The sequence below is a fragment of the Mus caroli genome, unplaced genomic scaffold (genome assembly GCF_978045245.1).
Source record: "Mus caroli unplaced genomic scaffold, Mus_caroli_1 scaffold_20, whole genome shotgun sequence".
Lineage (NCBI taxonomy): Eukaryota > Metazoa > Chordata > Mammalia > Rodentia > Muridae > Mus > Mus caroli.
In genome coordinates, this window is record NW_028227275.1 from 20,232,360 (window position 1) to 20,258,559 (window position 26,200).

Consider the following 26,200-nt stretch of genomic DNA (forward strand, 5'->3'; position numbering starts at 1 on the left):
AACAGACTGTAGGGATACTGATGGGAGGTAGTGGGCTGATGTCCAGACTCTGGGTGCCCGGGGCAAAGGGTGAGCCTTTGTTCTCTGTCTGCTGCAGAATGTGGCGGCAGGCTGAAGGCCGAAGTACAGACCAAAGAGCTCTATTCCCATGCCCAGTTTGGGGACAACAACTACCCCAGCCAGGCCCGCTGTGACTGGGTGATAGTGGCAGAAGACGGTTATGGTGTGGAGCTGATATTCCGAACCTTTGAAGTTGAGGAGGAAGCTGACTGTGGCTACGACTTCATGGAGGCTTATGATGGGTACGACAGCTCGGCACCCAGGCTCGGCCGCTTCTGTGGCTCAGGGGTGAGTCTGCGGGATGTTCAGGCCACCTCTGGATGCATGAAGAATCATACTTGAGCTGGATTCCTAGATAGTCCCACCACTGTGAGCCACCACCAGGGACCTGTTTGCCTGGGGCAGAGAGGAAAGAGGAATCCCCCAGAGACAGGTCGGGAGGCAAGCAGGTGTCTTCCAGTCACACAAAGGACATTATTAGCGAAGGGGACTGTCTTAGTCAGGGTTTCTATTCCTGCACAAATATCATGACCAAGAAGCACTTGGGGAGGAAAGGGTTTATTCAGCTTACACTTCCACACTGCTGTTCATCACCAAGGAAGTCAGGACTGGAACTCAAGCAGGTCAGGAAGCAGGAGCTGATGCAGAGTCCATGGAGGGATGTTCTTTACTGGCTTGCCTCCCCTGGCTTGCTCAGCCTGCTCTCTTATAGAACCAAGACCACCAGCCCAGAGATGGCACCACCCACAAGGGGCTTTTTCCCCTTGATCACTAATTGAGAAAATGCCTTACAGTTGGATCTCATGGAGGCATTTCCTCAACTGAAGCTCCTTTCTCTGTGATAACTCCAGCTGTGTCAAGTTGACACAAAACTAGCCAGTACAGAGACTTTATTCTTTTGCCTTTGTCCCCGTTTTTCAAAAGAGTACTCCCCTTAATTTTTATTTGGGCTTTATGAATTCAATATATCTGTGTATATTCCCTAGATTCACAATTCTTTTTTTGTTGCTGCTGTTGTTTTTCAAGACAAGGTTTCTCTGCGTAGTCCTGGCTGTCCTGGAACTCGCTCTGTAGACCAGGCTGGACTTAACACTCACAGAGATCCACCCGCCTCCCCCTCCCAAGTACTGGCATTAAAGGCTTACTTACAATTCTTATTCTAAACAAAACCTGTGAAGATTATAAGTCATTCTTGGTATAATCACAATACCAAGGTCATTATTGTCCTCTGATGGCCCACTTCCTGGGTTGTCTGTATCCCCAGATACTGAGATATATGGCTCAAGCTGGACATACAGCCTGTGCTCAGTGGGCACCTAGGGACCAAGGAGACTAATGAGACTAATGTCCTGGCTCCTCTCCTGCCACACCCCACTATCCACCCCGGGCTTCAACCATTGTCTTTGCCGCTCACACATGCTCCGTTGCTATTGTCTGAGCATGTGCAGGTCACTTTGGAGTCACCACTGCTCCTAGTGCAAAACAGACACCCAGCCCAGGATTTGTGTCTTTGAATGGTTATCCTTCCGTCTGTCTTTGTCCTCCCCCAAAGAGAGAACAAGCCAATGAGATCTCCCTTTGAGGGGAGCCCCTTAGAGAGCATAATTAGTGGGAAGCCCTATTTGGCATCCCTAGGATCTAGCAGTGGCCTTGGCATCTGACTCCCACCTTGCAGACGACCTGGCAGAAGCCACCTGACAAATGTAGCATAGCAGTTCCACCCACTTGCTGGCCACAGTAGAATGTAGACCTGAATGCTGGTCTTCCTTCCATGTTTCCTGGCAGACACATCACAATGTTAAGAGTCCAGAGATCCATGGAACAGACTTCACAATTAGAAAGACCCGAGTGGGTCCTGCTGCCCTGTGTGATTCTGATGCCTTAAATGGGATGCGCAAACTGGAGCTTGCCTCATTAAATGTCATTACATGCTTGTGAGGTTTGCATTGCATGGGACCTGGATATGGTCAGCACAGTGCCTGGCCCACCTGTATCCTGACAGACGATAGCGGCTGTGTGTGCTATGTGTCTAGGCTCAGCTTTGTAAAAGCAGGGCCCAGGGCATCTTCCTTGGAGAAGGAGCCTGTTCGGATGCCTGTCAGAGCATCTGGTGATCTCGTGGCAGCTATGGCCAGCCTTAGGCACCATCACACCCGCCTCGAATTCCAACAATAGCCAACTGACCTAAAATCCAGCCTTCCCTTTTTTTTTCCTCAGCCATTAGAGGAAATCTACTCTGCAGGAGACTCGCTAATGATCCGCTTCTACACGGACGACACCATCAACAAGAAAGGCTTTCATGCCCGGTACACCAGCACCAAGTTCCAAGATGCCTTGCACATGAGGAAGTAGCGCCTCAGTTCTGGAAAGACAGAGAGAGACTGAGGGTGTTTTAAACACTTGTGAGTGAGCAGCCTCCCATGTACAGTGTTTTTTCTCCACAACAAAAACCCAAACTACGTTCTTGAAAAACTCTATATCTGGATGACAGTACATGCCTTTGGCCAATGGGAGGAGAGAGAGGGGCCGTTGGTTCTGGCTGTGGCGTTATCAGTCGCAGCTTCTGGAGGAGGTCAAAGTTTGATGTTAGCGACCAAACAGGATGTGCTTCTTCACATTTGTCTCTAAGCTTTGCTCCTGTGGCTCCAAAGGCCAGCCTGGGGCAAAAGGCTGCCTCTTTCTCAACTCTGGACCGGCTTCCATAGATGGCATGAGCCCGGTGTGCTGGTGACTTGGCTGCCTTCTGACAGTACTGGGCATGGAGGATTATAGATTGGCAGCGGCTACACTGATACTCACAGGTGTGGCTGAATGCTTCTGTGCAGTTCTACCAGAGTCAAGCCAATTAGGAAACCTGAGACCATGGACACAAGAGTTAAGGTGGCATCCCAGGGCACAGGGAGGAGGCTCGACCTGGGAACCACATAATGGCGCTGGAAGACCTTGAGCATTTTCCTCTGTCCCTGCTTGTCCTTGCCACCTCTGGGGAGCCCCTGTCATCAGTCCCCATTCAGAAAGGAGAACCCACGGTCACTCCTAGCAGAACATTCGCTGGTGAGCACCCCCAGGTTGCTGAGAGGACGCCTAGCTTCACCCAATATTCCTCCTCTGCTCAGAGGCTTAGAAGATGATGTCACCTGGGCTGGGGTTCCCAGATGTCACCTGGGCTGGGGTTCCCATGGACTTCCAGGAACCTCTCAGCTGCGAAGGCAGCTGCTCTGGCGAACCTCAGCCACTGGACAGCCAGTTCAAACAGCATCTGCAAGACGTGTCAAGTCATCTCAGGACCAATCCACGTCTCACTAGGAGAAAACTAGTAATTCCACATTATATAAGAGCCACCATCTCTGGAACAAGGTGGTCTGTGGCACGACTCATGTAACCAGACAGGTTAGAGTGCATGGACGGATTTGCTGGGATTAACCGGGACCCAGCCGCCCTCTTGCACTCAGAATTCTCAGCACCCTGCACTTGCTCTAGCGGCGTGTTAAGGGTGATGTTTACATAATTTTAGCACCTCAAGGTATAATCGAAATAGTGAGTTAGTTTTGAATGGCATTTCGTTAAGGCATCTCTGGGCATTATGAGCTAAAAGCTGTGGTACGTTAGCTTTCTAAGAGCATTTATGTTGGAATACTTTTAAAATAATGTTTACATTAACTAACTGCAAGTCCTGTTGGTTGGGTTGGTGACAAACGCAGGGCGGCGGCACAGGAGACTGTTGCTGTTAGAGATGGCGTAGCTCCCAAGCACCAGAATCCCTATGTGATGGACTGTCACTTTAAACAAAGCATATATGAAGGCTAAAGGTTCTACTTTAAAAAAAAATCACAGTATCCCCATCAGAGGATGACGTCCAACTGAAATAAGTGCTGGGAGTGAGAACTAGGAGACGAAGAAAGGAGAGAAAAATACATCCAAGTATTATTATATTATTAATATATGTCTGTATATATGTATCTATGTCTGTATGTAAGGGTCAGCCTTAATCAGGGCATCGAGACAGTGCCAACCCACTGACTGTGGCTTATCATCAGACTCTGGTGCTGGCCCCACACCTTATTCCTCTCCCTTCAAAACCAAGACCTCTTCTCTCTTCTCTTGGCTCTGAACTGTAAGCTGCAGCCTCCATCCTGTCCTGATTGCTGGCTTCATGTGGCAAAAGAGACAGCTTATGCCATGGTTCTTGTCCACTCAGCCCAATGGGGTAGATTCCACATCTCTGGTGTGTGTGTGTGTGTTTTGTGTGTGCGTGTGCGTGTGTGTATGTGTGATTAGCTTTTATTTTTTGCCTCATCTTGTCTGGCAAGGGTGGAATAAAAATCAGGATTCGTAAGGTATCTGTCACCCATCTCGCTCCACACACATAAAAATTCTGTATTTTTAACCTTTAGAAATGTAACTGAGATTGGCAAATCCCATGGAAAATAGGAGCTGGGGAGAATCAGGGTTGGTTTCAGCATTTGTCACCCTGGTGACACACTGATAATTCTTTTTAGTGTGAATGTTTTCAGAGGCACACAGCTTTAGCGGAGGCCAGCTTACAACAATAGGACTCTTATGAAAGCTCTTATTTAAGCCTGTGAATGACATATTCCCAGAAGACAGGCTCAGATTCAACAAGGGCTGCTTGAGCCCCCACCCCCACCCCTCTGGAAGCCAACACCCACAGGGATTCACACATGACACAGGCCCTGCAAGGAACCACAGGCTGGCTTCCAAGAATAGAATACCCAAGACAGACCCAAGGGCCCGCTTCGGCCCTTCCAGTTGCTCAGTGGCCTCTCTGGAAAAGTCAGACTTGGATGGATAGAGGGGCTCGAGGTTAGCCCTTAGGTTTGCCCTTTATGTGGGACCAGGCCTGGGGGTGTCGTGGAGCTCTAAGACCTAAAAACTGCCTCTGGGACAAATGACGTAAGGAAAAGTTTGGAGCTCGGGTCTCCTGCCTGATGTAATTCTATTCTACTCTGAGTCAGCAGAAACTAGAACCTGTCCCCCAGGATGGAAAACTTCTCCAAACAGCTAAAGCCAGGCCACGTATTGATTCACTATTTTCTCTAAAGGATCTTTCTCAGAATTTCCCTCTACACAGCCATGGCATTCCTAAATTGCGCAGTCTGTTTAAATAATTCTCTAAACACAGTTCACCAGCAAATCTACATAGGACCACGCTGTAAGTCTTGCCCCATTGCTCTGCATGGTTCTTGGTGTTGCTCACGCAGTCTGGGAAGAGATGGCCCCTTAGCATTCACAGATGTTTTTTAAAGTTTGCTTTGCAGATTGTGATCAAAGTTCCAATTGGCAACCCCAAATATCTAAAAATGTTCTTTTTAAAAAAAAATAAAAAAGTGTTATCTATAAATATAAAGGTATTTTTATTTTGAGTAATTTTACATTTCGTGTAAAATGTCAGTTGGCAAGAACATGGGGAAATGGTAACCCTTGTTTGAAAATTGATGGCTTCATTAAAGAATGTGGCTTTTGGTGCTGTGTTCTGTGTTTGTGTTACTACTTCAGACGACATTGGCCTTTTAAAAAATGTATTTACATTTTTTTGTGTTTGTATGAGTGTTTGCCTACACGTCTGTATGTGCCCGGTACCCTCAGAAGTCAGAAGGCTTAGAATCCCCTGCAACTGGAACTACAGGCAGTCATGAGTCACTTTGAGGGTTCTGGGAGCTAAATGCAGATTCCTCTTCGAGACCAGCAAATGCTTTTTGCTTCTGAGTCATCTCTCCAATCTCCATCACTGATGTTTTAGAGAAACATCTGGAAAAATCAGAACCAGTCCACTGCAATAATATTTTTTTTGTACCACACAGGAATACAGTGAAATCCTGGCCCCAGTGTGATGGTTTGAGGGGATAAGCCTTTGAGAACTGAGATGTCCCTTTCCCCATCCACCTTGTGAGAGCAAAGCAATGCCATGGCCGACCCTGAACCAGACAGGGACCCTTATCACACCAGCATTGCTGGGACCTTGATCTTGGACTTGACAGGTACCAGAAACACGTGTATAACACTCCCTGTTGTTTCTAAGACACCCAGCATCCGAAATTCTCTCAATCTAGGCAGCCTACATTTAGACAGGGCCAGCATTTAGGCAGTCATTGGTGTGTCCACATTTAGGAGTGTCCACATTTAAATACTGGAAAAATGTAAACGATCGGAGAATCAGAGTTCGAGTCCCCAGACTCACTAAGGACATTCATTCCTTCTGCTGCTTCTAAGGAGATGCTTCTCAGGCCCAATACAGAAAGCCGTGCACTTAAAATGGTTGAACTAAACAGTTTTAGGGGAAACAAAACAAAACAAAACCCTACAATGGTGTGAAAATGATATGCATTCAGTAGAAACCATGCTTTCAAATCTTTAATTTTCATTTTTGACCAGGCAAGCAGTATGTGGTAAGATACTCTCTCATGGTACCCTGTGGTCACGAGTATTGGCAAAATGACACTATGATATTGTTACCAAGCTGGGAGGTTGGGCGTGTTCCATGAATTTTTGACTTACGCCATTTGTAATTTACAGTAGGGCTGTTGGGTACAACTGCACTATACAGTGTGGGGCATCTGTACTCCCAGAGGAGGGGAGTCTGTTTACCTCACACAGCCCCTTTCCTTGACTCAACACTGCCAAGTGCATTCTGCAGACTCACTTCTGAGCACTGGAGGGACGTGCACTGGGGAGACCCTGAAGCCATCTTCCTTGATGTGGCTCACTCCAGACCGAGCGCTTCCTCCTTCGAGAACCAGAGTCTTGATCAGTTGGCAAAAGGGTGAGACATTTTGGAGCACACTTTCCTAAGGTCACCCTCAGGGAACTGTCCAGGAATTCTCAGGAGTAGCCCATTGTCTCCCAGAGCCTGGTCCCATGATGCTCCACTATATCCAGGCAATAATGCCTATGCAAGATGCTTAGGCTGACGTACCACTTAATTAAAGGTGCCAACCATTCTTCTGAAGAGATGTTGTGCCCATGAGAGAGAGAGTTGGGCATCGGTAAGTACATTGTAAAAAGAGCCAGAAAGGACCTGAGTGGCTTTGTGCATCCATAGCCAGGCTACAGGAAACAGGATGTGGTTTTTTGCTTGGTTGATGGTAAAGTTCTTGGGCCCACTTATAATTCTATGTCTTGAAAGAAAATTTAGCAGCCTGGCTTGAAATGGCTGTGTTGATTAACCGTCCAATGTACAGATTCAGAGATGGAGGCTGGGTAAACGAGTTCACTTCCTACAGAGGCAACTGTGAATTTACGTTGTGGTCTCACTAAGTTGACTGTGACTTCTAGATATCGGTATTTTTAGTTTAGACACTCACTGTTGTTTTGGAACTGGAAGTCCCCCAGAGAGAGGCCACATAGGTTATGTTCAGTAGAGGGATCCAATGCCTTGCACACTGACTGGTGACAACAGTGGCTGGCGTTCCCGACTGTTCACTGGCATCCAGGAAGCACCCTGACGCGTTCTGGTCATTTGAATCAGAGTCTCTGAAGGTAAACCTTGGCATTGGAAAATTTTCTAAGCCTCCATGGGATCTTGGGATACAGGTGGATAAAAAGTTCACCCAACTGAAGGCATTCCACGTCCCTTCCGGTGTGACATCAAACTGCCCTGTGTGCACACCCAGCCTGCAGTCTGTGCCTGTGGTCACACCAGCCTGTGATTCCGAGTGCACACCAAGCGGAAGTCAGCACGAAAGCCAAGCCTACAGTTCTGTGCCCCGCCTTTCTTTACCTCTCTCTATCGTCGTCTCTTGGTGGTTTTTATTAACTGACCTGGCTATTTACTGTAATTCTTTTTTTTTTTTTGTTATCAATTCACTATCTCTGTGTGCTGGTGTACATGTGGTGTACGTACTCGTGTGTGTGCATGTGCACGTGCTCGCATGCGCATGCGTGTGTGAGTGTGTGTGTGTCTCTGTGCGTGTGTGGAGGGTTAGAGGTCAGTGCAGATATGAGGTGGCTTCCTCTATCTCTCTGCATCTGAGGTTTTGAGATGGAGTCTCTTAACGACTGAGCTTGGAGCTCATCAATTCAGCTTGGTGAGCTGGTCAGTGAGTTCCAGGGACGTAGGATCACCTACCTCTACCTCTACCCTCCCTTCAGTGCTAGGCAGGTGCACGACTGACTGAACTGTCTCGCCAGCCCTACAACTCACTATCTTAAGAGGCTCCTGAGAGGCTCTGCCAGTGCCTGACAAATACAGAGGTGGATGCTCTCTGCCAACCATTGCACGGAGCACAGGGTCCCCAATGAAGGAGCTAGAGAAGGACCCAAGGAGCTGAAGGGGTTCGCAGTCCCATAGGAGGAACAACAAAATGAACCAACAAGTACCCCTAGAGCTCCCAGGGACTAAACCACTAACCAAAGAGTACACATGGAGTGACCCATGGCTCCAGCCACATATATAGCAGAGGATGGCCTTATTGGACATCAATGGGAGGAGAGGCCCTTGGTCCTGTGAAGGCTTCATGCCCCAGTATAGGGGAATGCCAGGACCAGGAAGTGGGAGTGGGTGGGTTGGTGAGCAGGGGGAGGGGGGAGGGGGAAAGGGGGAAGGGGAAAGGGGGGTTTCGTTGGGGAAACCAGGAAAGGGGATAACATTCGAAATGTAAATAAAGAAAATATAAAAAAAGAAATCATAAATTATTGAAAGAAGCCATAGCTCTAGGAGACTTGCACTCATGTGAGGTTCGAGAGCTGGAAGTCAAACCTGTCACCAGGCTGGCCAGGGACTGCTGGGCGTGCTGTTCATTGTGGAAGCCACAACCCTGCCTCTCGCAGAGCAGCCTCACCACCTTCATGCAGCCATTTCTTGTGCTAATACGGATGTCGTGTTGCCCATGCCATGGCTAGGGATGTGACTAGTGTGACGCCTGACCACTGGGGGATGGAGCAGTTCACCCCAGTCTTCTTGGTCCACACCCCTCTCCCCCGCACACTCTGTGTAGTATGACTGTGTCCGCAGAGGTCAGAAGGATGTGTAGGGTCCCTTGGGACTGTAGTCACAGGCCTTTGTGAGTTGTCCAAAGGGAATGGTTGGAACTGAACTCTGCAAGAGTAGTGTGTGATCTCTACTTCAGCCCTGTCACCCACTGTTTCTAATGAACTGTGGCTGCCAGAGCTCCAAGCGCTCAGACCATCTTGTGGCTTCTTTGCTGCAAAGTAAAAAGGACAGAAAATAAAGACAAAGAGAAGGAAGACTGCGGCACATGCAGGGAGCAGGGGAAGCTCATGTGCTGAGGGCCTGGCTACTCCCCTGACCATACATGGCATGGTGAGGGCTTTCCTGGGAGTACTTCTAGCCCTGCCTCCGCATCGCTCCCAGCTGGTGCCCTACAAATGGGAGACAAAGACCTGCAGTGCCAGTGAGAGAGAAGCCTGCCAAGGGGGCCTGTCAGAAATGGTAAGTAAGACTTAGCAGCTTCTCTCAGCCTAGCCTGTCCCTCACTGTGGACCAATTCTAAGACTTTAAGGCTCAACTTTCCCAGGTCAATACATATAACTTATTATATGCTACACATACACATATATAATTTATATAACTTATTATATTATTACCTCAAAGTCTTGGAGTTTGGCTTTTAATTATTTTCCTAGGTGAAAAATATTAATTAAAAAATTCTCATCCAATATGTGCTGGCGTGACCTTTTGTTTGATGCAAAGCTTTTCCTCCCACCTCGGAGATGCAGGAGAGGTGTTTCCGCTTTCTTCGATTTCTGGTAAAAGGAAGCCTTGGTTCGGATCAGCGATCTCATCGGCCCTCATTCAGTCTTCTGCCTGCTGCGTTCTCAGCAGTGCGGACTCCACCTTTTCTTACTGATGTGTGATACGTGTCTGGTTGCGACTTGGCCAAGGAAGTTTGCTAAATCAGGAGGCTTTTTTCTTTGTGCAGGTTCTAGACTTTATAGATACATAAAATCATCTATCTATCTATCTATCTATCTATCTATCTATCTATCTATCTATCTATCTATTGACTTAATATATGTGTGTATATATATGTATATGTATATGTGTATATATATATATTTAAAATTAGAAGTGAAACAGCCTGGAAATGGTGAACAGGGAGGAGAGTAGAGGTGCAGGGATGTGCTTAAAGTACATTATATACTTACATGAAAATGGCCTTGTGTACAATAGATAGCATAAAAGACTATATGTAACATAATAAATATAATATATTATATACAATTCAAAAAATAGGATGGCTTTGATTATAAACACTAGTTTATAAGCCCTAATTATTTTTTTTCTACTTATTCTAGGAGAAATAACACAAAGTAAAAAATAATATAGAAGCCAAACTCTTGCCAAATCACGCTTATTTAGTGCCCCAATCCTGGAAATTAGATTTGTTTCAGCAGAGTGTCTCAGATGGGTTGAGATAAGGGACCGATTCTCTCATTAATATAATAATCCCAGAGTCAGTCTGAGCCAAGATCAAGTTGTTGAGGGATATACTGCGGTGGCTTATTTACTAGAGCATTTCTAGTTCAATGACACTAAAATTTGTGAGCTTCCCTGAAAATAACTCAGGTGACTGACAGTGGATGCGCAACTGTAGTACTATATTAAATACATTCAGAATATATGTGTGTGTATAAATATGGAGTGCTTATATTAAACATATTCTATATACACGTATGTATAAATGTAGAATATTTATATTGAATATATTCAATATATATGTGTGCATAAATATGTGTGCATAAAACATTTCTGGCTGAATATTATCCAGTCGTTAATGAGGAGATGCCAAGGTTTGCCACAGCCCTGGGTGGCTTGGAGGACAGTATGCTGAAGGACGTGCGCTGTAAGCAACTACTGCAGACCTCACATGGGATTTAAAGAGAAGAGGTGGGGAGTCACAGGAGTTAGGAAGACCTGAAACCTAACCCAGCATTTACCACTGACCTCTGGCAGGGAACTCACCGTGGGCTAGGTCTGCTCACCTGGGCTCCAGGGACAATAGCGCTGCCCCCATGGGAAGTCATCAGGACAGTGTCCATGACCGTCACTGTCTGCTGCCTCTTTCCCTTCATGAGAAGTGAATTTGTGAGGGATATTCAGCCACAGAAGAGGCCAAAGGTGTTGTAGTAAAAATCTAATCTCAGATCAGGGCTTCTACCCCACCTTTGATTATTCAGTTCCCAGATAAAAGACAGTCAACTTTTATATTTATAATGAGACTTAATCAGCACTAGAGCTGGGCAGAGATCTACCCTCTATGCTATAATGTCTACTTCCCCTGCCAATAACTCCAGAATATAGCTTGCCATATTCCATCTGGCCATTCCTGACTCCAAGTGGCCAGCCCTCATGGCCATGTTTCCATGACTCCCCTATTCCATGGGTCTTCTCTCCGCTCCATCTTCTCTCCCTATCTCCCCATCCTCCTTTGACCGTCCCTCAACTCCCTCCAGGAATAGAAACCTCCCCTAGCTGTAGTCTGTCCAGCTGTTGGCATCTCTATTCAACCAATAGTTTTAAATTAAGAAGAAAGATCACATAGCATTATTTTCTCTATGTGCAAACTCTCTCACCCCGGGGAGCATCCAGGCCTTGGGGACCAATAGCTAGCTTATAGTACATAGCAAAACACAAGGGCCCTCAGAAACATTCTATAGCTGTGACACTGATAGACAACTTGGTGTCTTTACTATGCTTTCTTGATGCTAACAATTCCACCTGACAAGCACCTACTGCTTGGCTTCCCCATGCCAGCTCTGTGCTAGACAGACCTTAAAGAACATGACATCACGTGAGCTGGAAGGAGCTGCCACAGACAGTGTGTCCCTTGGGCTTTCCCTGGAACTTGAGCAGGATGAGCAGTACCCATTCCCAGGATGGAAAAACTGAGCCTGGCAAGATAGAGGGGGCTGTGGGGTTATGGACACCCAAAAGTTTATCTTCTCCAACGTCAAAGAATCAGAGGCTGTATCCACACCCAGATCAGGTGGCCCAGAGCCCAGGGTTGCCTTAGCACCACCCGCTCCTGCCAGCTGCATCTCTAGAGGGCTCTGTGCCATCTTTTTCTCGACATGACAGCACGACACTGTTTCAACAAAATATGAAAGTCTTTCTGAAATTGGCCAAAACCTTCGTCACCCGATAAACAACGCAGGCTAAGTCCCACTTGTTGTTTGCAGCCTGTCTCTTCCATCTCTTCCAAAGGAAGCTTTGTCTGTGGCCTCCTGACATCACTGCTGATGAGCTAAGTCTGGACAGCTGCATAACCATGATGACCAGCGAGTGTCCTTGGGCACCTGTAGGCTCGGGTAGCCTCAACCTCCAGGGCAGCGGTTGGAGGCCTTGACCTGAGAGTCCCAGGTGCCACCCTGGCTGGCCAGAAGAAGTTTGTTGATTGACTTGCAGAAACTGATGTGTGGCACGGAACCCCTGTGGATTGTTAGGGAAATGTCACCAGAGGACTCCGGTGGTTCTGGTGACAGCTGCCTTAGCTGTGTGATGAGATAGGAGGATTTCTGAGTTCCAGGACAGCCTGGTCTACAGAGTGAGTTCCAGGACAGCCAGGGCTACACAAAGAAACCCTGTCTCAGAAAAAAAAAAAAAAAAAAAGACATTTGTGGGAAATTTGGTATGCCAGGGATGGGGCAGGGTGGTGGAAAGCTTATATATTGATCGTGCACAAATGGAAAGGGTAAGCCAGGTGCAGAATGAATCCCAGGGAGAGCTGAGTTCAACTCTCTGCTACCCTGATTGGTTCAGCTTACAGCCCAGAGCCTCATCTCTAACTGCGCCCTCCCCTCCGCTTCCCCCACCCCCAGCCGCATCTCTCTCTGGCTAATCTTCCTGGTAAGGTGGTTAATAGTCAGGGCTTAGACTTGGGGGAGTTGATCTGCTCTATGCTGAAAATAGTACTAAGTACTTCTAAATTCTCACGATTCTTGGGAAAAGTCAATTTTCAGTGCCTTGATGAACACCTCGGGCTATTCCTGGCTGGGGAGCTCTCTACCACCCCAGGTTCCTGTACTGCTTATTCTGAGACTGGGAACTGAGAGGCGCCGGTGGAGCCCATCTCTGGGTTCAGTACATCTTTCCCCGGCTTGCTGTGGCTCGGAGGCAGAGGTTCAGGAGGTTGCTAACCGTCCCTGGGAGTTTTAATGTTCTTTTTCTCTCTTACAGAGTTTTTCACTGAACTTTACACTGCCATCGAATACGGTGAGTGGAGTAGTTAGACAGACCCCTGTCTCCAGGCAAGTCAGCGAAGGTCAAAGGACTTAGAGTGGGACTCCAGAACCCTGCCCCACGTGCACTGAATAGAAAGTATAGTCTGTGTTGAACAATGTTTGTTTTAATTTAAATTATTCCCTCCCTCTCTGGGGTGTGTGTGTGTGTGTGTGTACATGTGCCATGATTTGTGTACGGAAGCCAAGACAACTTACTGGAGCAGCAATAACAAAAAGCATAAATGTACATTTTGAAAAAGAAAATCAAATCCCTAAATTCCTATCAGCAGAAAACATTGGGGTAACGACCCCTGCTGTCTGACTTTACGCGTGGCAGCGCCCCCTGCTGTCTGACTTTACATGCAGCAGCGCTCCCTGAGGACTTTAGATGCAGCAGCGCCCCCTGCTGTCTGACTTGACACATACTAGGACTTGTTCTTCTGCGGGCTCTTACTCTATGCATAATTCTGTACCTTAAATATTTTCCATCAGTATTTATAACCACAAGAGAAGATAGTCACACGTTAGTCTTCAAGTGGTTTGTTTATACAATGAGTTCCAGGTGGGAATAACTGTGTGATGGATATCATTATAGATGAGACTTGTTTGTACTTTCTTGAGACAAGAGTTCCTGATGTACATCTGATTGGCCCTGAGCCTACAATTGCTTCCACCTCCTAGTGCGAGGATAACAGGCATGTGCCACCATATCTGGCTGCATCTGTATTTGAGATTAGTTCCTTAGTGTGGAGTGTGGAAAGAGGATGATTGGGCCAATCTGAATCTTGTCCATAGTCCAGGATAGTCCTGAACTCAAGATCTCTCTGCCTTCTGAGTGCTGAAATTAAAGGTGTGTACCTCACTACGTCTGAAAATTTTTAAAATTTGCCCTAACAAATCCAAGTAAACCATCCTAAAAAGCCTAAAAGGCCCAAGTCACTAAGGTCACTGAGAGGATTAAATAAAAATAAATTAATTAAATTTAAAAAGACCCGACTAGTACTGCTGATGCTTTAAAGGGATGACATCAGGTCATGATTGTGGTGCTCATGTGATCCCTAGAAAAACCCTTTTTCATTACTTTTCTTTTTCCATTATCATGTCTGTATATGTGGTATGCATGAATGTGCACACATGTTTCATATATGTGCGTGTACATAGTTGCACATGTGTGTGCATGTGGAGTTCATGGTTGATGTTAGGAACCATCCTCCATGACTCTTCAATCTTTTTCATTGATGCAAGGTCTCTCAATCGAACCCAGAGCTCGCTGGTATGGCTACGGCTAGTCTTGCTATCCCGCTTGCGCTAGGAATCCCTTCTCTGCCTTCTGAGCCTGAAATTATGGAAGGTCATGACCGTCACCAGACATTTACATGGGCTCTGGGGATCTGAACTCTGGCCCTAAAGCTTAATCACTGAACCCTTAGCCACTGCTTGCCCTGCGTTAGCTGGTGAAGACCCTGCAGCTTCTGTGCAGAGGATGAAGCCTCCCACTGCAGACAGAGTACGCCTCCATCCTGCAGTCATTATATCCCTGTACCCTACCACTGAGGCCCCAGAGCCCAGGGTGATTCTGTGTAACAGGGTACACAGTTGCTCACGTAATGCTTTGGTTCCCAGAGACTCACTTGAACTACCTCAGACAGGAGTGACAGGTAGCACCTCTCCTTCCTCAAGCTGAGATGGCAACCAGAATTATGTAAAGTACCATTCATTGTGGGCGCATGGATGATCTACAGATGCCACTTGCTGTACTGTGTGTTTGGAAGCGGACACAGCTTCCTTCAGAGACTTCTTTATAAAGGCTTACTGCCGTTTGTATTTTCTCCCAGTGCGGACAAGTGGGCTGAAGTGTGCTGGCCCCAGCATGAAGGCTAGAGACAGGAGATGTAGAATGTGCTCTGGTGATTCACCGGGTCAATAGTGACAATGTCACTTGGCTTTTGGAATTTGTTTTCCATGAAGCCTAATTTCACTCTGGATTCTTACTGGGGAAGCAGCCACACAAGGCTCTGCTTGTAGTGGCTGCTGTTAATCGGTTAGAGGAAAGGTGTTCTTCAGGAATTTGACTTCATGGTGAATGGGATGCTTTGCATGATGTGTGCTCAACAGATTTTGTTTTCTTATATAGCATATTCTCCTTTCATACAGACATCCTCTCCAGTTGCCACGAGTGCCAAAGCCACAGTAAGTATCCACTCCCATGACCAAGATTTGGTTCTGTCACCCATGACACGAGGGTACAGTGTCATGGGTGACACTCCCCCCTCCCCCACGTCCCCGTCACTTGCATTTGTTGTGAGGATTAAAGTTTGACTTGTGAGCTGTCCTCAAGCCCAGGACTAGACTCACTAATTATTCCTATGACCACCCCCGCTCAAAAACAACAGAGAGACCGTGAAACCACAGGCCCTGGGGCTGGAGAAATGGCTCAGCAGTGAAGAACACTTACCTAAGACCCCTGTTCAGTTCCCAGCACCCACACGGCAGCTCCCAGCTGCCTGTCACCTAGCTCTTGAGGGTCTTATGCTCTCTTCTGATCTCCGAAGGCTCCTGCATGCATAAGATGCACATACATGCACAATAAATAAATAAATAAATAAATAAATAAATAAATAAATAAAAATGCAAGCAAGCAAACACACATACATACTCAAGCAAATTCACAGAGCATGGAGGAAAGCAGCCAGGGATAGAAGAGTCCATGGCTATGTTTGCATCTGTGTGTTGGAAACCAGACAAGGCGCATCTACAGGAATAGACTTCGGGATGGTGGTCACAAGTAAGGGATGGAGAGCATTCTACGTCTTGGTCTGTTTGTGTGAAATGTTTGGTTTTATGTGTGAAGTGACATTCTGCAAACAGTCCTCATTTCATGTATTTGTGACACGGGTTTTCACGCTTTCGTAAAAATCACACCCGCTAACATTGCATTTGTAGGGTGTTTAGAGGAATTTGCACATCGTTTTTAGTGTTTCCAGAAAATGCTACAACCCTGAAACCTTGTGGTGCTACCAGCATGTCTGTTACCACTCAGACCACAGCGGGCGCTTGAAAGCAGGGTCATGCGTGCAATATGAATGTTTTCAAAATAACAACAGATAACATAGGATGTGCTAACAATGCTGACTTTTTGTTTCTCTATCTAGGTTATTCTTTTTTAATATGACTTTTAATTGTTCTTTTAGAATTTTGTGTACACAACATATTTCAATATATTCATACCCCATTCTCAACTTCAGCTCCCCTTAAATTCCCCTCCATACCTCTCGAAACTTCTTGTCCTTTAAATTTTTTTTAATAATAACTGTTAAATCCAATTCGTGTTGACTTATGTGCATAGTTTTGGTGTCAACCACTGGAGTATGACTGACCTACCAGGGACCAAACCTCTGGAGGAATCCGGCTCTCCCTCTGCTGAAAGCCATTAACTGCAGCATCTCCTCAGCCAGCTGTGGGAGCCCATGTACCCAGCTGGAACTCTGCTAGACCGTTGCATAGCTTGATCTTGTGCAGACAACACAGTTGCCATGAGCTCATGTGTGGGATGCTCCAGTCTTGAGTGTAAGACACTGATTTTTCCCTAGTGTCTCTCAACTTCTGGCCCTTCTACCTTTTCTCCCCACTCTTCTGAAACATTCCTTGAACCTTAGGGGAGGAGATAAAATATAGAAATCCCAGTCACAACGGAACACTCCACCGACATGTGTTCTCTGCACTTTGGCTAGTTGCAAATCTCTACATTAACCACTCTCCACAGTACTAAAAAAGAAAATTAAAAATAAAAAATTTTTTAAAAAGCTTTGACTTTTTCAGGCTGAAGGCGATTGTGAACATGGCATTTATGGCATTTAACTGTGCCTCCGAACTGTACCTTGGCTTTTCTTCTTCTGAAGGGTAGTTTGTGCTTCTGTTCAGTGAGGCAACTATTCAAATCAGTTGTCCCTTGTTTTAGCACATGATCAGCAATCCAAATGGGCTTAAACTATATAGTTAGGTCCTAGGAGAGCAAGTCACCAGTCATATACAGTACAGATATCTTTTGAAATATTTCATTTTTCCAATGCAGTCAGGGCCCATGCACCTTTTTTGTTTGTTTATTTTAATCACTGAATATATCCTACATTTTGTTTTGTTTTGTTTTGTTTTGTTTTGTTTTGTTTTGTTTTGTTTTGTTTTGTTTTGTTGAGAAAGGGTTTCTCAGTGTAACCAGCCCTGGCTGTCCTGGACTTGCTTTGTAGACCAGGCCTGCCTCAAACTCACAGAGATTTGCTTGCCTCTGCCTCCTGAATGCTGGGATTAAAGGTGTGTGCTACAATGCCCACTGTAGCCTCTATTGAAGAATCTGGGCTTTTCTGACTCAGTTTTCTCTCTGACAGGACTGTGGTCCCTCTATTGGACTGGCAGCTGGAATCCCATCCCTGCTGGCCACAGCCCTGCTGGTGGCTTTGCTGTTTACCTTGATTCAGCGAAGAAGAACCATCAATGATGAGCCCGTAGAGGTAATACCTGGCTTCTTTGCGTGTGAATGAGTAGCTTGAGTCGGTACCTCAGTGCACTGGCCTCTGTCTGGCGTTAGCATGTCAGAACTCAGAACCTGTGTTGTTTCTGAGGACAAGACAGTAAATATTTCTGTTCTGTGATGTCCTTTGTCAGTAGATTCAGGCAGAGCTGATTTTCACATAACTCCCTGGTTGCTTGAGCAAATCTCTGGCAATAAGATGACATTCAGGGTGGCAAAAGATAGGAATGGAGGGAGATGACTGATGCCAGGCAAACATGTCTCTGTGCAGTGAGGTGTCGTCTACACTGAGGGAGGAAAAGGGCACAAGTCAGATGGTAAGAACACGAGGGAGGACAAGAGACAAATAGGGATGAAGTGTCTATGGGAGGGATATGATAAGACCATAGCCTTGCCCACTCCTGTGTCTAAATGAGCATGACTTACATACAAGAGGATGTGCGTGCACTCCTGGCATCCCACCTGACAAGGCTTCATACCTGTATCAAATGGTTTCTGGGTTCTCATTTCATTCTCTACTTATGAACAATTATAGCTGTTTTATTGGTAGATATTCACATAGGGAGATAGAAGGCCAGGCTTCTAATCCAGGCTCTAATGAGGTAGGGTGGCTCAAGGCTTTGTCACGCTGTTCAAGGGGGCATTTAAAACCTTTGGTTTCTGAAATTTCCATTAACATCTTAAGATCCCCATTGGTGGCTAGCACTTGAAACCACTGCGAGTGCACAGGGGGTGGGGATTGCTGTAACTACACATACATTACTGTGGAAGTAGAGCACAGAGGACCCAGTTATCAACTCATGGCCAGTCTGGCTTCATGTCTGCTCTTGCTCACTTCTTCCTGATGCCAGCCGAGGACTGATGCTTCTTAAGTCTATCTGTTCATTTTGCTCAAGGTGGGCTCTTATATATGTGTTTGTTTTGTTTTAAAGGCTTCTGGCAATTCTGATCTGCACAGTGATTTAAAACACAAGGATTTGAATGGTTACAGCTATGGCCCTTCACATACATACATACATGCACTTATTTATTATTTATTTATGTATTTATTTTTAACCATTTTAGGAGACTGAGATACCATGTGAAATTTCAGAACTCTATGACAATCCCAAAATACCCGAGGTAAGCACGTTTGATTATGATCCCCGCGAGTGACTGAAAGTGTAGCACGGTAAGGGTTAAGTGTGTGCTTGTGCAAAGTTGAGACCTTCTGGCAGGGAGGTCAACCAAATGTGTGGAAGCACAATGGAGGTGTTCAATGTGTCTACTGACCAGACAGGAATTCAAAGCTCATTGACTGTTAGAAAATCGGGGGTTGGATGTAGCTTAGTGGTAAAGTGCTGACCTGACATGTAAAAGTCACCGGGTTCTGTGCCCAGTCCTGAAAATATAGCAACAGCAGAAAAAGGAAATCAACTTAATATAATTTATTTAATGGTCAAAACAAACATATATGTGGCTATCTTAATAAGAAAAAAATGGGGTTTTGTTAAAAGATAAGTCACTTGTGATAAAGCAGTTTTACTTGTTTGTTTAATGTATGTACAATGTATGTGTGCACATGCTTGTGTTTGGGTATTTATACTATGGAAGTATGTGAGAGGAAGTCAGAGGATAACTTTAGGTGTCAGCCCTTCCCACCCACCTTGCTTAAGAAGGGTCTCTCTGTCGTTTTCCTCTGCTGATGCTGGCCCACCAGCTTCCAGGGATTCTCCCGACTCTGCCTCCCAACTCCCTGAGAGATCTCGGGGGCTGGGGCTGGGGCTGGGGCGGGGGCTGCGGCTGCAGGTGCCTGTACTTTGTCTGGGCTTTGATGTGGGCTGGGGATTCAAACTCAGATCCTTACACTTGCTAGCAAGCACCGTTTCTCCCCAGCCCTTGACATGAACTTTCAAAGCCAAGCTAGAACAGGCTCCTAACCTGAAAAGGGACACCCAAGGGAGTATGACTTGAAGATCAGAAGTGAATCAAGAGTGTTCATCACTTACATTCAGCACTGAACTTTAGGTCCTAGCATACACAATGGGACAGAAAAATGTAACATTGAAAGGAAATATAATCAAATATAGCATATATATATTCACAAATATAAGTATATGTAAATTAAATATAACATTGGAAAGGAAGAAGTAAAATTATCATAATTTGTAGATGATATATGACTGTCAACATAGAAAAACTTAATAATCTAGAGGTAAATTTTTGGACTTGGGAAAACAGTCAAATATGTTTATTGTATATAAAAACAATACACAGAACTTAGCTTTGCGGTATAGTACCCACTTTGTATGAGCAAAGGCCTGTGTTTGATTTCCAGCACTGAAAAAAATTCAAAAGCAATATGTATTTCTTAATATCAATTGCTATCAGTTATAAAAAGGAATTTTATAAAAACCCTATTTTACAGTGATAATAAAATACATAGAATGCTAAAGAATAAATCTGATCGAATGTCTAATCCTATCATGGAAATAATAAAACTTAGTAGAAGACATTCAACAATAGTTAAGTTATGATGGTTATATCTGTGGTCCTGGACTCAGCAGCATAAAGCTGTCAGCCACCACAAATTCCTGGTACTCTTAGCATCCCTATCATCAGTGTAATTGTGGCGCTAGAGAACAGCTCAGCAGTCGTAAGTGCTTTGTCAGAAGAGCTGAATTCAGTTTGCAGGCCCTCATAACAGCTCACAACAGCCTCGAATTCTAGAACATCTGCAGTCTTCTGGCCTCCTCGGATACCAGGCGTGTGCATTTAGGCAAAACATCTATACACATAGACAATTTTAAATTAAAATAAATATATTTGTGATATAAATCGCAACACATTTTCAATAAACATAGTAAGGTTCTGAAGCTTATAGGGGACAAAGCACAAGAAGACCAATAAGAAGTGAACACACAGGACAAGTGAAAAACAGAAGCAAGAGAATGGGTTTGAACCCACCCAGATCAACGATCATATTAGATATAAATAGCCTAAGTAGCTTCACTTACAAGACAGAGAGCATCTGGTTGGCTGTAAAAGCAATAGCCAACTTTAAAAAAAAAAAAAAAAACCACAGAACAACACTTTCTGAACATAGACTCGAATAGATTAAAAGTTAAAGGCTGGAGACGGTCTGCCAGCAATAATTAGCCAGGGAGAGTTGCATGGCCTGAAAATCCCTTGAAGACAACAAGCTCAGACAACTGTCACTCATTTCCTGCCCCTTAAGGCTCAGTGTCTTTACTCTCCCGATGCCCACTGTCTTGCCAACCACTGTTTCAAATGTTTGGTCTGAATTTTGCTGTTCCCATTCAAGGATCAATATGGCTGTTTGAGTTCATCTTAGGGAGAAGCTGGAGTCTCTATTGTATCATTTTAAAAATCTGTTGTGTTCTCAAGAATCCTAGGCGGTCACCCACACATGAAATGAACCCACGAGGCAGCCAAGAAGGGCACATATATGTGAAGACTGTCTCGGGAAGTGAGGAGCCCCTGCCGGACACCTACCGTCCTCCTGAAGAAATAGAAAGAAGAAGAGGACTTTGGTGGCTTGTACCCAGACTGAGCCTTGAATGATGTCACCGCATCAGGGAGCAGACCCAGAGCTGGATCAGGGCTGAAAACCTGGAATCTGTGCTCAGGGTTCACGCTTGGAGAGGCGAGGAGTCAGCTGCCTCTCATTCGACATCAATTTCATTTATAGACCCAAGACACATCTGGTTGCCTTGCCCCTTTAGGGGATGGCTGCAGGCAGGTTCATTCGATCTCAGACCTTGCAGGGTAATCAGCAAGGCGACCCAGGTGAGTTGACTATGCGTCCAGATGAGCCCCCATATGTCCTGTTTCTGAATCTAGCGAAGTCTGCCTTTGGGAAACGGCTTGGCTCCCGAGTGTCCTGCCTTCTCCTCTACCTGCTCCAAATGTTATCATTTAAAAAATAATAAAGCTTTGAGAGTTGGCTTTTTTTGGGGGGTGCATTGACCAAGGTCAGCTTGGCACAAGTTAGGACATGCATAAAACCTAACCGAAGACATGTGACAGAAGCCATTTCTTCCTTTTGAATATCTCAGGATAAAGTTCGCATGGAGCCGTCCATGCCCCGACACAAGGAAGCATGTGGTTGATTTGTATCGTACAGCTGAGAGTGAGCTAGGCACTCCCTAGTCAGACGTGCTGCTGAGCACTTTGAGAAGTCAGATGAGCTCACCTACCCTCCCCGAGCCTGTTTTGGGTTTTATAAAAGAGGGAAGAACATTCTGTGCTTCATTTGGCCACGGGAAAAATTACAACAGGAATGAAGGAAGCAATTTCCACTTAGTAGACACTAGAGATATCCATCCTTTTCACCCAGTTCTTCCCACATCTTCCCATCCTACTGATTATCCACCCATAGTCACAAAGTCGACAAGGAAATCTAAACCTTCTCTGTGGCCTGTAATCTGAATTTTTGACATTTAAAAATAACTCTAGTGGTCACTGGCGGTCTCCTCACTTCGACTCTGCACGCCATTTTTTTTTCCCTTGGGTGTCAACCAAGTTCCAAATCACAAGTACAGAGATCTGTGTCACACATTACATATTAACCTTTAGGATGCTCGAGTCCTGGATGGTTAATCTTCACTGTCAACTCGATGGGATTTAGAATCACCAAGGAGACACACCTCCAGAAAGATTTAACTGAGTAAGAAGATCCACCTGAATGTGGCCAGCATCATTCCATAGCCTGGGGTTCTGGGAATTCAAGTTGAGCATGCAGAACTCATCACTATCCTCCCTACTACAGATAAAGTGTTTGGCCAGCTACCCCACACTCCTGCTGCCATACCTTTCTTGGACTAAACCAAAATAAATACCTCCACCCTTAAGTTGACTTTATCATAACACTGAGAGAAGTAAGCTAATATAAAATTGATATTCATGTTTTAATGACTTTTCTTTGTAATGAGCCATTTGCTTTGAAGTACCACAAAGATGTTTGTGAGGGAGAGACATCAAGAGGACCAAAGATGAACACAGGAGCAAAGGGATGGGTTGGGATATCTACACCTGCCATGCAAGGGACATCTAGGGACGACTTCACCAGTTCGGGCCTGATCTTTGCCTTCACTTCCCCAGACAGTTTCCTTGTGACCTTCTAGTGCACAGCCACTGCCTTGAAATACACCATGCTTCACAGTGGGAGAGCTGAGGCCTCAGGGCATCTCTAGAAACATCCACAGTCTCCTTGAGCCACCTTGATATCCCAGAGAACCAACTTTTCTTGCATGGGGCCTCTGGTTGTTTAGAAATAGTTGGATTTCTTGAGCTATAGGGAATAGGGAATGGTTCTGTAAACCCAATGACCATCACATGTTAACAGCTGCCTTTCAAAGCCCCTCTGAAATTCAATTTTGGGTTATTTCATGGGCTCAGGTCTTGGATAAGCACATTTGAACATCTTCAATCAGCTGTGCCCAGGGATGAAGGCTCATTTCTCTTGCATGATGGGTAATGACCTTAGACTCCCTGAGAACTTGAAGAGACTGTGGCTTTGACATATATGGGTTTCAGCTCCAGCCTAGAATGTTGGTCACCTAGAGTCTCAGTTTTATACTTATAAAACTGACCCCTGAGGACAGCTGTGAGGCCTGACTTAAATACACAGATCAGCAAGCCTTGCAACTTATAAAATAAAGTATAACTATTTTGTTTTTTGTTTTTGGCTTCTTCATTTTAATTCTCCTTACAATCAATTGCTTAGAATCTTCATTTCAAATTGTTTTCACTAACCTTGCAAGGTTCAGGACTTCTGTTGGTACGAAGACTTATTACACCTTTAGATTCCCATGCCCATGTTTGGACATGAGGGAGAATCTGGGAGCACTGGTTTAGCCAATGCCATGTAGTTGGTTACCATTCAACCACTAGACAGGCTGCTGAGGTCATGTGTGAACCTTTGATGTACTATCCCATGACTGGGACACATACCTGCATGGAGAGGTGCTGAGTGGTCCCCTTTGAGTGACTGTGGCATGGGACTGTGTAATGGATAGAGCTAAAGTGGCTGGAGAGGCATCTGTCAATCACCAACAGTGGGAAGGCCTGTCTCCTTAAGGGTTGGCAAAATGTCCTATTACCCTGCTAGACAACCCTTGGGTTCCCTGAGGATTTTGTTCTTAGACCCCCTAAGGTATTGGGAGGAGCTTGGATTCAAGCAGCCCCATGTACACATTCACTTCAGGGTTCCATGTGCTTCCAGACTTTGGGCTTGTGGCCTGGATGCCCGTGAGACCTGGGCTCTGGCCAAACTGATGCTGCCAATCTCACTTCCCAAGGGTGTGGGCTGCTTTTTTGTGCTACAGATTGAAGCCTCATCTCCCCCAGTACTGCTTGAGCCCAGCCTTGGGGTGGTCTGCTGCAATGTGGATGTTACTAGGGAATTTGGGGTTATCCTATTCAAATTCTTGGCCCTAATAATGAAAGGTTTAAAAAAAATAACTCAGATAGCAGCTTTGGGATAGCTTTATTAGCACTTAAGCAAAGAAAAGGAAGAAAGAAAAAAAGTTTTAAATTTTGCCAGATGCATGGAAGAGAGGGAGGAAGAGGAAGTATATAGGAAGAGAGAAGAACGGGGCTTTTTGCTTAAGCATGGAGGGCTGCAGTCAGGTGACTGACAAGCAGTCACTTGGTAAGTGGAAGGATATGGCTTCAGAGAAAAAAGCACGAAAGCCCAGAGCATCAGAGACAGCCTAGGCTCTGGCCTATATCCAAAAGTATGAAAAAGAGATTTCTTTTTTTTAAGAAAAGGAAAAGTTAAGCTTATTTGAGTAAATTTCACAAAGCAGGCGGGCTTGGCAAAGCTTTGCAATAACAGTTCTATAAGCAACTTCACAGAAGGGGTGGGTTTTTTCAGGGCTCGGGGGAGTGCACCATCTTCTTAGAAGGACAGTTAGTTATTCCTCCCAAAACCTTAGTTTTAGGTGACACGACCTTACTGAGGTGTGGCCTCTTGGCCAAGTGACTGACAGTCCCAGATGGATTGTCTCTTCCTAGAGGAGCAGTAGTATGACACAATCGAATCTTTTGGGGCAAACCAGATTGTCCTGTTGCCACTCAAGGCCACCCTGGTCTTTTGACCAGGCCTGAAGAAATGGCAAAGCATTTCTTGGAGAAGAGGCAGCTGGGTCAGGCTGGTTAACCCTCTATGGGGAAAAGCACAGTAACCAGTGATGTCAGATTCCTCCTGTTCTCCTAGGAGAATCCTACGAGGGTCCCTGTGGTGAGGGACCTCGCTTCTCATGGGGCATCACTTTCCTTCCTCAGCACAACTTCCTTCCAGCCCTCATCTCCTGGGAACAGGCTGATACTCATCAGTTTGCCTCCAGCTCTACAGCAGGCTGAGGACAGTGATATCGCTTCAATAGGTGGCCTTTAGGTCCCTTCAAGGCATAGAATCTGTCCTATGTCCCACTGGAGGACACAGGAAGTAAGAATGACTAGGTGAGGGCTGTTGCAGAGTCTGAGTTCCTCCCGTGGGTTCCCTGAGATGAAACCTACGCTCTCTTTAAGAGCTCCAGGAGGAAAAGGAAGTCTTTCCTGTATGGTTTAGGAAACTGCTTTTGCATCCAAGAGAGAGCAATGAAAACACTTCCCTGATACAGTGCAGGGCTGGGTACGAAAGGAACCAGCTTAGAGCAAAGTGGATACAGCTAGGAGTCAGCACCCTGCCTCCCAGGACCTCTGAGGGGGCCCAAGAGGTTCCCAAGAGGTTCCTCTTGGGAACCTCTGATGTACTAATTACACCCATGCATCCCTTCAGAGTCAACCGCAAGCTTTTACTCTTCCACGTTCCCATTTGTGTTTAGAAATAAAATAACTGAACAAAGCAAAGAAAACTCCATGCTTCTGTTTCCTATTTTTATTGGCGATACACAGAGATTCAGACACACAGGAGTCAGGTGGGCATTGATGCACATCTCTAGATGATGCTGCAATGGCAAGACCATTTTTATTCAAACAAAACAGACAAAAGAACAGACTAATGAATTCTATGCAACAGTAGGACAGATGGCCTGAGAATGTGAACCACGGCTGCATCCTGGTTTATCAAGACTTCAAAGTTGCCTTAGAAGATTCTCTCTGCATAGTATACTTATGATCCACTTGCTGCCAGCATCCTCTGAGGTCAAAGAATCCCAGACTTTCCCAAGCCATCTTTTACTAACACAGAGCACAGCTTGTCTAAACCGAAAAGAAAAAGGTCAACAACTCCGTCTTAGGCATTTCTTTCCCATGGTTCAATGTAGTCCAATCCCAGATGGGCAAAGATCTCTTCTTCACTTTCTGCTTCAAGAAACACCCTCTGGAAGCACAAGGAGAAACACACACTCTCAGGCATTTTCCTTTGGCACCTCAGTGCAGACTTGTTGAACTGCCTTGTTAGAATGA

The 26,200-nt window shown here is 45.6% G+C and overlaps 3 protein-coding genes across 5 annotated transcripts in view; 2 read left to right on the plus strand and 1 right to left on the minus strand.

Annotated features, from left to right (window-relative positions):
• Positions 1-5,293, plus strand: part of Tll2 (tolloid like 2) — a 121,824-nt gene extending 116,531 nt beyond the window's left edge. Inside the window, exons 20-21 of the mRNA XM_021152072.2 lie at positions 98-348; positions 2,278-5,293. Coding sequence (XP_021007731.1) covers positions 98-348; positions 2,278-2,412 — 386 coding nt within the window. The 3' untranslated portion in view covers positions 2,413-5,293. The remainder of the gene's footprint in view (positions 1-97; positions 349-2,277) is intronic.
• A 693-nt stretch (positions 5,294-5,986) lies between these two features.
• Opalin (oligodendrocytic myelin paranodal and inner loop protein) lies at positions 5,987-22,192 on the plus strand. The gene is made up of 7 exons (XM_021152425.2): positions 5,987-6,059; positions 9,282-9,469; positions 13,217-13,252; positions 15,415-15,450; positions 17,643-17,765; positions 18,851-18,907; positions 21,173-22,192. The coding sequence occupies exons 1-7, from the start codon at positions 5,987-5,989 to the stop codon at positions 21,347-21,349; spliced, it is 690 nt and encodes a 229-aa protein (XP_021008084.2). The 3' UTR covers positions 21,350-22,192.
• A 3,835-nt stretch (positions 22,193-26,027) lies between these two features.
• The window catches only part of Dntt (DNA nucleotidylexotransferase), a 29,105-nt gene continuing 28,932 nt past the window's right edge, over positions 26,028-26,200 (minus strand). For all 3 annotated transcript variants that reach the window (XM_021152156.1, XM_021152155.2, XM_021152154.2), the window contains one exon: positions 26,028-26,114. In XM_021152156.1, the coding sequence (XP_021007815.1) occupies positions 26,028-26,114 (87 nt within the window). The remainder of the gene's footprint in view (positions 26,115-26,200) is intronic.